The sequence below is a fragment of the Styela clava genome, chromosome 9 (genome assembly GCF_964204865.1).
Source record: "Styela clava chromosome 9, kaStyClav1.hap1.2, whole genome shotgun sequence".
Classification (NCBI taxonomy): Eukaryota; Metazoa; Chordata; class Ascidiacea; order Stolidobranchia; family Styelidae; genus Styela; species Styela clava.
In genome coordinates, this window is record NC_135258.1 from 16679323 (window position 1) to 16691350 (window position 12028).

General features: G+C 31.5%; 1 protein-coding gene across 2 annotated transcripts in view; it reads left to right on the forward strand.

Annotated features, from left to right (window-relative positions):
• Nucleotides 1-12028, forward strand: part of LOC120339870 (calcium-dependent secretion activator 1-like) — a 29634-nt gene continuing 17606 nt past the window's right edge. For both annotated transcript variants that reach the window (XM_078116367.1, XM_039408097.2), the window contains exons 1-13: nt 1-206; nt 746-946; nt 1230-1343; nt 2149-2289; nt 2413-2604; nt 2965-3132; nt 3806-3979; nt 6147-6268; nt 6565-6676; nt 8768-8851; nt 9589-9711; nt 11185-11357; nt 11771-11919. In XM_078116367.1, the coding sequence (XP_077972493.1) occupies nt 57-206; nt 746-946; nt 1230-1343; nt 2149-2289; nt 2413-2604; nt 2965-3132; nt 3806-3979; nt 6147-6268; nt 6565-6676; nt 8768-8851; nt 9589-9711; nt 11185-11357; nt 11771-11919 (1903 nt within the window). In that variant the 5' untranslated portion in view covers nt 1-56. The remainder of the gene's footprint in view (nt 207-745; nt 947-1229; nt 1344-2148; nt 2290-2412; nt 2605-2964; nt 3133-3805; nt 3980-6146; nt 6269-6564; nt 6677-8767; nt 8852-9588; nt 9712-11184; nt 11358-11770; nt 11920-12028) is intronic.

The following is a 12028-nucleotide window of genomic DNA, read 5'->3' on the forward strand; positions in this document are numbered from 1 at the left end:
CAATATTTCTCTCGGCAGTTGTTGTCCTGGTATAATAATATAATTTAATTTTAAAAATGATTGATCCATCATCGAGCGAGTATGAAACGGATGATGAGCAACCTGACGAACCAGATGTTGCCTCATTATCACTTGAAACAACTCCTGCCAAGACCATTGTAAAATCTCCAAGCAAAGCGGATTCGAAATCCTTGACATCGAACCAGGTACCAGGGTTTTTTGCATTACATAATTTTGTTATGTTTCATACCTAATATATAATTTCAATTTTCGTGAAATAATCTTTCTGTAATTTTTAACTCATAATTTTGAGTATAGCACAAAAGTAAAACCAATTTAGCTTGTTTCCCATTTTTCAGAAATGATCTTATTTTGATCTTCTGTCGTTATGGACCAGGGCCCATCTTTTGATCTAGGTTTCAAAGCTGTACCTGTTTTAGTTATGATTTTAGGTAGTGCCTTTTTAAGTCTGTTTTAAGGTTTGACTGTTAGAATCAAACTATTACAAAAAAGGGATTTTTATAAAACCTTATTCAAATGTAACATGAGTTAATTTGGTTTTTCTGCATTGATATCTGCTTGAAGCTTCAATATACTATTTTATGAGAACACTGTCTGTTAGTTTTTTAATAATAAAAAAAAGATCTGATAACTTTTTTAGTTTAGTTTTCCTGTTGAAGAATTTTGAAATTTCATCTTATCTGAATCCTTCATCTTTTCTTATGCATATTCACCTTATTTGCAGGAAAGTAGCACAGGTACGCCATCATTGAAAGATGGTTCACCATCTCCTTCTGTTGCAAGCGAAGATGTGGAAGCTCGGGCCCGCTTACAAGAGGAAGAAGAACGTCGAATGCGACTTCAACTTTATATATTTGTGCTTCGATGCATTTCATACCCTTTTAATGCAAAACAACCTACTGACATGGCTCGACGACAGACAAAGGTAGTTTCTGAAACTGATAACAACCTAGAGCAGTGATTCTGAACTGGGAGTGAATTTATTCATGGGGCCTGCTTTGGAGATAAATTTCACTTGGGTGTAAAAAGTGGTCTATATTCACAATTCTGTATTGGACTTCCCTTTTCCAAATTGTTTCCGCCTCATGTGTCAATATATGTATTTGTAGAAGTAAATTTATCAAGTAAATTTTTTGAACAAAAATGTTCACGATAACTATTCATAGTTTAAATTCCATTTAAAAGACTCACCTTGTTTTTTGCTTCAGGTGAACAAGCAACAACTCCATACAATCAAAGATAGATTTCAAGCATTCCTTGGTGGTCAAACACAAATTATTGCAGATGAAGCATTTTGTAACGCTGTACAAAGTTATTTTGAGGTCAGTATAGCGTTATTATTATTGTACACGAAGAAGACCTATGGATTGTTTTATTTAATATGTTGTTGTTGTGAAAAAATCACTTTTCTCTTCATACGAGGTGTGGCAAAAAGAAATGGGACTACTGAATTTAGATGTTTATTTAGATGCATATCGAACAATGTCCATCCACATTGTCTAACACATACAAGTAATTTCTATTTTTCCCCTTTGAAATATTCTCCATTGCCTTTGATGCACTTTTCCATTCTTTTTGATCACGTTTTGAAGCACTGTGAAAATTCTTCTTTCGTGATGGTTTTGAGGTGTCTCGTCACACTGGTCTTGATATCCTCGACTCCTTGGAAGCGTGTCCCCTTGAGAATCTCTTTCCGAGATTCTATTTAAAAAAGTTGTTTCAATATCTATTTCATTCTTCCACCAAATAGTTCCATATACGGCTAATTTTGACGTAAAAATGTTATACATATTCGAATTTACCAGCTTTTTATAATTTGTTCGATCTCGTTAATTCACTAACAATCTTCCTAGTATATAGTATAGCTTACTATAGTGAAATACTTCATGGACATTTGTCAATTACTTATTTAGTGGTTTAGTTCTACCTTATGGTTTGTAAAGTTTGTGATGCAAAAATAATAAAATTGGAAAAATCTTTGTACCTATGTACGACAAAAGACAGCAGAGACACTAAAAATTAAAAAAAAAGCATACAAGAATAATCTTATTTTCGGGTTCTTTTATTCATAAGAGTATCAATCTGCCCTCATTGTAGTAGAATTGCTAAATAAAATTGTGTTTGCAGGTTTTTTTGAAAAGTGATAGAGTTTCACGGATGGTGAATAGTGGGGGGTGTTCTGCTAATGATTTCAGAGAAGTGTTTAAAAACAATATTGAAAAAAGAGTTCGTGGTCTTCCAGAAATCGATGGATTAAGCAAAGAAACAGTAAGTTGAAGTGATTTTTTTTTAAATTTTTTATTTCTTTTCCAACTTTTTACACCTTCAGAATTTTTCTAATCTCCAATACCACAAACCTGCTTTAAAAATTTAAAAAATTCTATTTATTAGGTGTTGTCTTCATGGATGGCCAAGTTTGATGCAATATACAGGGGTGAAGAAGATTCACGGCGACCAGGAAATCGTTTATCTGCTGCTGCCGCATCAGAACTTATCTTAAGTAAAGAACAGTTGTACGAAATGTTTCAAAATATTCTGGGAATTAAAAAATTTGAACACCAATTGTTATACAATGCTTGTCAGGTATTAATAAAATTGTATCTTTTTTACAATATGAGCAACATCTTATGGATGGTTAATGACATTTTTATCGTGTGTGTTTTGTTAATTCAGAATTCAGCTACCATAATATATAATAGTAATCTTGATGATTGTAATTTTTCCAGTGTCAACCTGTTTTATGAGAATAAATAACACCATAATCAAATAAGTGACTGCTTCCACATTTCTATGTAGTTTTGTACTTTTTTTCGTACTTCCATATTTTTTGGCTTGCTTGCTGATTTGTTAAATTTCGCATTAGATACATGTTACATCCTTCTGTCAATTTTGAAGTGAAAATTTGGTCTAAAAATGAATATTTAAATTTATAAATTTCCATAGCTTGATAACGCTGACGAGCAAGCTGCTGCAATACGAAGGGAATTGCATGGAAGAATGCATGCTGCCGATAAAATTGAACAACTTCACAGATTTCCAAGATTTCATTGTAGAAATAATGAAATCGAGAGGCAATTGCAAGATCAGTATATAAATGAACTAAGACAACAGGTGAAAATATATTTTATTGTTTATAGTATTTTTTTATGTAATTTGGCAGATTAGACTTCAAAATTGTTATGCTGAATGAATACTAATGTCTTCTTGAAGGTCTATTTTTGCATCTCATATTTTTTTAACGTCATATTATGCTTTTTTGCAATAATATACTGAATGAAAGGAACGTTGTTTGTTAGTAGGCTACTGGTTGATTTTGCTACTGGTAAGTAATGTGAATTTAATGCCCAATCTGACTTGAGAATATTCAAAATTCACTTTTCGTTTTCCAAATATTTAAAATCGAAATTCATTAATTGAAGTAAAAATTTGATGGTGTTGAAATGTTAGAATATAGGCTATACATTTCTAATAACATTCGCATGAAGGAATCATGAGTCCATGACTAAAAATACTTATTGGGCACAAAGCAGACTTATGGAATATTTTGCTATATTGAGCTTGATATTGTGATAAAATTGTTTTTCTCCATAACTAATGGACCATTCGATTGCAAATTTTCAGTACTTGGAAATGATAGAAGTTGCTAGAACGCTAATACTTTTCTTGCATATATATATCCTAGTCCTACAAGGCTCAATATTTTGTTGATTTTTCGGAATACTTTCAAGTGACATTTGCTTATCATGTCTGTATATTTAAATATTGCTCTCTTTGTTCACTACAGGTGAGCTTGCTGATGACAAATCTCGAGTCGCTACCTGTATCTCGAGGTTCAGAGAGATCTTACCCTTTACGATTGCCTCGACTTCCCACATCAGCAATGTCTGTCCTCGATCAAGCTTCCGAAGATGACAATACTCTTTCAAAATCTGATGTCGTGCTCTCTTTCACTTTGGAGGTAGGCTAGCTAATAAATAATTAAATTTTCGTTTAAACACCCGCTTTTGCACAAAGCTCAGCCATTGTAGATCAATCTCATGTAAATGCATATTTATGTCATCCTTATGATAACTAACTTGTGTTCATGTATGACCTTCTGATATACCTATGTTAGTTTTTTCGTTATCTATTCTTATACTTGGTTTGGTAATCTATATTCTATCAACGCATAAATCTTTTGTACCGTAATCAGTTCATCCATGATCAAAAGATGATTTATCAATATATTTTTGATTCCCGCTTGTCGTCTCTGTATCACAACACTGACTGTTAAAATTGGATTGGTTACGCCACATGTGGATATAAGTTATTTTATTTATTTTTTTTAATATAGCCTACTCATTAAAAGTTTGTTCTAAAAATATAGTGATTTGGGAATTAGATTGTTGTTTACTGCATCTTGTTCCACGACAAAAATTGAACTAGAAAATCACTTATATATATTAGGGATGGGACGAGTCCGGCATTACAGAGATTCGACGAATCCGAGTAATAGGTCAAGGACTCGAATCGAATCCTCCGAGTCCGTGACGTCATAATGTAAAAGTAGAAAAACACGTTTTTGACCATATTACAGCATCGCGCGCTCACAAACATACGTCGTAGCTCATATTTTTTGCCTAATGGTTCCGCAGATAGCTGTTGGATCAATTTAAAAATATATTTTTTTTTTTTTTTTGGCGACCATAATACAAACGTAAACGTGGGTCAATGTGCGCCTTGGCTGTGAACTGGATTTCCAGCCCACCACCTTGCGTCAATTCTGGGCGGCTTTAAAAATTCTCACATGTCAATATGAAAAATAAAAAGCTTTTGACTACAATGCTTCCCATAATTCCAGATATTTCAAGCCTTAAATTTACTATGTGGCGTGCGCAAATGGTAGAGAGATGCCACTCGTCGTCAATACATTGATTTCAATTTAGTAGTTCATGTAAACGTTCTAAAACGCTCCATGCTTTCCATTGCTCCCTTATTATAGAAAGGATTGCACGTAATAAACTCGATTTAAAAGAGGTATCGATGAGATTCCCCATTGAGTTGATCCAGAGCATGCTTCATTTTTACGCGAATCAAAAACTCAAAAATATTGGGCTAACACATATTTTATTGTCTATCAAAAAGAATGGATAGTTTGAAGGCGACTGGCACAACATCATTGTTATAAGCGATCAATAGTTTTTAACATGCGTTATATTATCTGGATATCTGTTGTCGCTTTTATTAGGAGTGTTTATAGTACACGTGAGGGATATTTTTACAGATTTAACCTTGAATTTTAACTCGTTAAGGTATGTAGTGAGATTTATAGAGGCAACAGTACAAATATAGGCGTAAATTAGTAAAAACAGAATTGATTATAGACTCGGTAAAAATGACGTGGACTCGGAATCGAATCCGAGTCCAAAAAATGCGTGGATTCGACTCGAATCCAAGTCCGGATCCGAATCCCGGCCCATCCCTAATATATATAGAATATGGCCGTTTTTAAATTTTTGAGAATATTGCATTCAGACATATTATTATAACATTTAGAATCTCAGATATTCGATTTTACAGGTTGACCCAAATAAGCAGAACCCATTAGTTCCTTAATTGCTTTTACAAAAATGATAAGAATTTATTTAATTAACACTTGTACTTCAGTTTGTGTATGATTTTACCCAGAAGTTTCAGTAATCTAGGATGCTTGGCACAAAAGTTTTGTTATCTCGAGAATATGTTCTAAATGACTTTAGGTTCTGTTTATTTGAGGGATAATCTTATAACATATTGTGTACTGAAGTTGTATTATACTCTAAAGTTCTCCGTAATAAATTTTTGTGTTTAAATAACGCAAGGTTTCCAGTTATCAGGGGGTTTCAAAATATGATTTTAATGTACTGAATTCCCATTTTTTTTAACAATTTTCAAACATACTAGAATCTCGTAAATTAAAGACTATATACAGGAAAATTCTATTTCTTTTGTACATCAATAAATAAAAAAAAAGTATGGGAATATGCCATTCGGGATTTGCCATTATGCCATGGACATAAAAGAACTACGAGCAATTCATATACTCCCTATATCACTTTATTTTGTACCAGAATGTTATCTATTTTTTTTTATTATTATATTTTTAGGTGATAGTAATCGAAGTCCAGGGACTAAAGTCACTAGCATCTCACAGAATTGTTTATTGTACAATGGAAGTTGAGGGTGGAGAAAAGAAACAAACAGATCAAGCTGAAGCATCGAAACCTGTGTATGTTATCTATTATTAATAATGTTCCATTTGAGTCAACTTTTTTACAGATTGCTTTTTAATTTATCTTTTTGATGAAGCAGCTTGATTTGCATTTTGTTGGTCAGCTTATCTGATTAAGATAATATGAAATATATAAATCTGATATTTTTGTTGTTAATTTACCACATATAGTTCTCTTGATAATAATAACGATTGATAAAAAAGAACTGATTTATCGTTTCATAAAAAGTTCTCTCACTCGGTTTAACATTATAAAGTTGAGTAATTGAAATAAAAATTTTACAAATTTTCAGTTGGAATACGCAAGGAGATTTTACAACGTCACATCCTCTTCCTATCGTCAAAGTTAAACTATTTACTGAAAGTACTGGAATGCTGTCTATCGATGATAAAGAGTTGGGAAAGGTATGTTTCTACGTAAATTACAATTATAAGTTGCTCGGAAATACTTCACGTTTTGTGAGAACAATGTTTTTAAATCTTTGATATCATAACATGTGTTTCAGATAGTATCATGTTTTTGTTTATTCGACCTATCATGATTTGAATCAATCTATGATGCCATGTAGCTAAGTTCCGTCGCTAAGTAAACCACCAGACAGCACGCTTACAAATTCATTTGAAAATTTTTTTTCATGTTTCGATATCACTTATTATGAATTCGGAGATATAGAAACAAATAGTAATGGGTGACTAAAAAAATAGAATTTGGATCATATTCTAGCGCAAACATAACTTTGGTGCAAATTATTCTAGATCACTGAAACTGTTGGGTACCATCATACACAGACAGAAGTTTAGAAAGTGTTCTGTTTAAATTTTCTCATCTTTGTGAATTAATTACAAAATTTATAGGTTCTGTTTATTGGGTCACACTGTAGAGATATTTTTCCATTACAACCAAATATAGGTTTTAACAATTGAATATTTGTGTTTTTATCTTACTGTTCTTCATTTGAAACTAACCACTGTAATTGTGCTTGAGTACTCATTGCGCTCGTAGTAGATATTTTCTACTATGAGGTTTTACAATAATTTGAAGTGACACTTGTGACAATACGTTCAAAGTACGCTGGTTTCATTTATCTGACAAAAGTGAGGTGTTTTGGTCGATCAATAAAATATGTTGTCATTGACCACGGCTTCTGTTTGAAATTCCGGTTATTTTTTGTTCGAAATAACATTGTGGTAATTTTTAATTTTGATTTCAAATTAAGAATAATAAATCCAATGTTAGTCAAAAATCTGATTATTCCGAGAATAAATTTTTTGAATTTGGTTGTTTTATGGCAAATTTTTCAATTTATGTGAATTTTGAAAAAGATGAAATTTATTATCATTTATTAAAATATGGATATGCTTTCAAAAAGACTTTCTAAATAGTTAACTATTCCTAAAAGTCTACCTTGTTCATAAATTTGTAAAAATGGATGATTCAAGTATTTTGAGATAAATTATTATTCACACAATATCAAATTTATTTCACGAAGTATACCCTCTATTATTAATAACAGCAAAACTCTTTTACTAAAATGTTACTAAATCTATTGAATATTGGATTATATTATTGAAGAATTGGATAGGATATTGAACTACATTATTGAACTGCATCTTACGAATACCCTGCTAATAAGATATGGACGTCTATGAGAGATGACTAATATCTGTGGTTTCTTCCTGCTTCAGTGTTAATAAATAAAACATGATTCTTGAAATTGCTACTTCGTCATGTTGTCTGACATCTTTGCGACCTTTAATTCTTTGAACTGATCTACAACACCAAACTAGATTGTTATCATGTATATGTAGTTTTGCAAGCCAACTTTATTGTAATATTAAAAAATCAAGAATTATATTAAATTTTGAATACAATATCATAACATTGTTGCTAAATCGAGAGCTTGAAGACAAAAAAGTGAGCAATGAAATTTGGAAAAATTATTATTGGAAAATATTACAAAGAAATAAGTTTTCTTTAATAAGATGTTAGATGGTATCCAATCATTTTTTTACCAATAGTCACCAAAAATACTCAATAAAAAGTTACAAAAGTTTGAAAATTAAAAATATATGACATTTTTCAAAACAACTTTTTCAAGTTTCTTCATGGCTCTTTTGTGCTAAAGCTAAATTAAAATAATTTCAAGATTTACTGATTTGATTTGTGTCTGTCAAGATTGGCTTATTTTTATAAAATTTGCAGCAGCATCTGTTTATTGAATGATTTGAAGATCTTACATCACTTTTTCACAAATTTTATTCTGGAACATTTCACCTAACTAAAGTCACTTCCTCAGACAAGTCGTTCATATGAACACTTTTGAACCACTCCAAATAGCCTTTTTAATTATTTTTATACTATCATAAAAAAAGTTGGTATGTATATTTGTATTAACACAAAGGCGATAAGTTGCTAGTTACATGCTAATTTAATCAACCAACTGTCTTTTAATCTAATCTTGTCAAGTTTTTAACTTCGACTTATTTGCGTTTTAGGTTGTTCTTCATCCCAACCCAAACAGCCCGAAGACGCCAGAATTTTACGCTATGGCTGTTCCAAAGAATAGTGCTGACCATGATGTATGTCTTCATTGTTTTCATTTTTTTTTCAGTTTAGTTAAGTAGATCTTATTTTGATTACCGGTAATTATTTTTTAAGACAGATTTATCTGTCGCTACTTATGTTTGTTTATTTTGAACTCTGATTATTATTCTTTATTGACTTTCATTTCTGATTGATAAATGCTATTTCAGATTATTGTGTATATATGTGGCATAAATGTTGATGAATCGGATACTAATGCCGACAGCGAGAGGGTAATCTCTCTCTTCTTTTTAGCAGTCTAAAAACAGTCATAAATTTTTATTCGTTACCTATTTATCATACTAATGAGGAGCAGTAACACCCTCTGAATACTCCATACAGAGATGGCCCTAAATCAAATGCATTCTAAAATAATATTTTTGGAAGCAGGATGTATTCTAATTTAGCCCCTGTTCAACTAACAACAGAATTGAATGTTTATCTAATGAGTTTGCATTTGCAAATGCAGAACAGTTAATATTCTAAACAGTGATTTGATTGGTCAGTTTTCAAAAATTAAATGAAGACCTTTTCGGTCATAACTTTCGATATCAATTGCACAAAATATTAATTATCCGAATATAACTAATATTGGAATTTAAAATATTGAATAGAATTAGCTTTGAATCTGTACAAATTTTCAAATTTGGAACCTAATTATTATGCAACTTTCATTCAATCTAAATCTTTTTCCATGTCTTTAATTTTTTTCAAACCTATATTATTTCTTCAGCTGAAAATCAAGTTGATTGTCAGAATGGATCGACCACAGAATATGAAATATTGTGGATATTTATGGGCACAAGGTAGAACGGTTTGGAGGAAATGGAAAAAGAGATATTTCGTGCTTGTACAGGTACATAGTGCTGCTATTAAATGGTGTCTTGCAAAACTGTTTCCCAATATCTCTTTTTCCTGATTTGTTGACCTCTTGTGACCTCCTTATCCCTATTATCACAAATAACAATCAATACTATAAACAACTTGATAGAATCTTGATTTTCATTATTGATTTACCATAAACATAAAACCACTCAAGAAAATAACAATAATATGCAGACACATTGGATTTTTATTTAACTCCTTTTGCTTCGAACTTTCACACACTCTAACCATACATGAAATACTGATAAATCATACTTTAATAATATTATATTTTTCATCGAGCCGTACTTGGTTTCCCTTCAATAAAAGTAATCCAAACCCCCAAGATAGTTCTCTGTTTTTCAATGTGTTATTGATTTATTGATTTGGGTTTAATGGGTCGCAACATGCCAAGGAGTCGCCACTGTCGACAGATGTATATGTATTTATTATTGATATTTAAAATAATATAGGATATGTCCAGAGTATTTAGTTGAAGTGGGATATGACATATTGGAAAATGGTTTCATTAGGAATTCATATAACTGATATTTCATCTGCAATATCATTGTGAAAAGTAAGATCTCATTATACTGATTTTCTTTTAAATCTTTTATAAACCTTACTTTAATACCAGCTAAGGAGATGATCATACTATTGCATACTCGTCCATGATATTTTCAATCTGGTTGTTTGTAAATGACAAATTTCTCACTTATTAGGTATACTGGCCATGCCCATGGCCATATTATTTTCAACTTAATTTTTTTAACTAAGCCAACATTATATCCCCAAATTTTTATATGACATGTACATGATATTTTAATTCGTCACAATTATGATTTTATGATTTGCTAACTTGCAGCAAGTAGTGTGACATGGAACGGTTAAATGAATTATGTAATTGATTCATATACACAGCATTTAAAATAAGAAACAAAACATTTATAATAAACACAATATTCAGTCATTTTTTAGTTATGTTTAGGACAATTCTGTTCACTTTGCGTGGCACACTTGGCAACTCACCTTAGAGGTGCCCCTTGGGAACTGCTGTACTAACGGATTATTCTACGCCATAATTCTTTATAGTCTCTGTAACTCTCGTCAATTCAGTGGATACCTGTAAATCCGCTCAAATTCAGTCGCTTTTATTTCTGAGTGTGGCCTTGCTTCAACAAATTTTATATATGAAAATAGGCCATAAAATCTTATAGGCCTATTATTTCAGTACTTTTGAATAATTTGAACAATTGTGCAGATAAAAAAATTTCATTGAATTGCTGGTCAGCATTTTCAGGCATAAGTCCATAGTTCCAGTGGATATCAGCATTTCAGTGGCTACCTATAACTATACCCACAAATTTTTCTTTTTTACTTCTAATTGAGCTTGATTCAAAAAATTGTTAGTGCTTCAAAAATGTTCAGAATGAATATTTATTTCAATGTTAATTTCATATTTCAGGTTTCTCAATACACATTTGCGATGTGTAGTTATCAAGAGCGTAAGTCCGATCCAAGCGAAATGATGCAATTGGATGGATTTACTGTTGATTACACAGACCCTGAACCTGGACATGAAGGCGGTCGTGTCTTTTTTAATGCTGTGAAAGAAGGAGAAAGAATTGTATTTTCTAGGTTTGTGTGTGCGAATATTAAGAGAATTTGGTTTCATTGGTGGTGTTTTCATATTCAAAGCACAATAAAATTTTGTTTTTTGTTGTTGTGGATTTTCAAAGTTGTTGTTTATTATGTAAAATTGATTGAATATATAACGAAATAGTTAATTAAAGCTAATATTTTTTGTTTATATTGTTATGAGCCGTTTTCACTCCTATCAAGGCACCAGACAAGAAGTCACTGATAACTAAGGAGCTACTATTTCAAAAAAATCATAATTTTTTCAATTCCACATTTTTTAAATTTTTCTTCAACCTGGGGGGTCAGGGATTTGAACCTGAGAAATTTAACCTATAACTCCAACATACATTCTCTTTCCTAACGGACTGAAAACAACTAGCATTTATCATTATTCTTGTCCCACTTTTTAGTGACGATGAACAGGACCGTATACTCTGGGTACAGGCAATGTATCGTGCAACAGGACAATCTCATAAACCTGTCCCACCAACACAAGTTCAAAAATTAACGGGAGGTTCTAATAAACACAGTCAATTGGATGCTCCTATATCACAGTTTTGTATGTTGATTACTCTGTTATTATATTTTTTATAACTAACTAACTGACTGATAGCCAGAGTTGTGAATTTCACTTTTTTGAAGTGGAACTTTCAAAATTTATTGGTGAT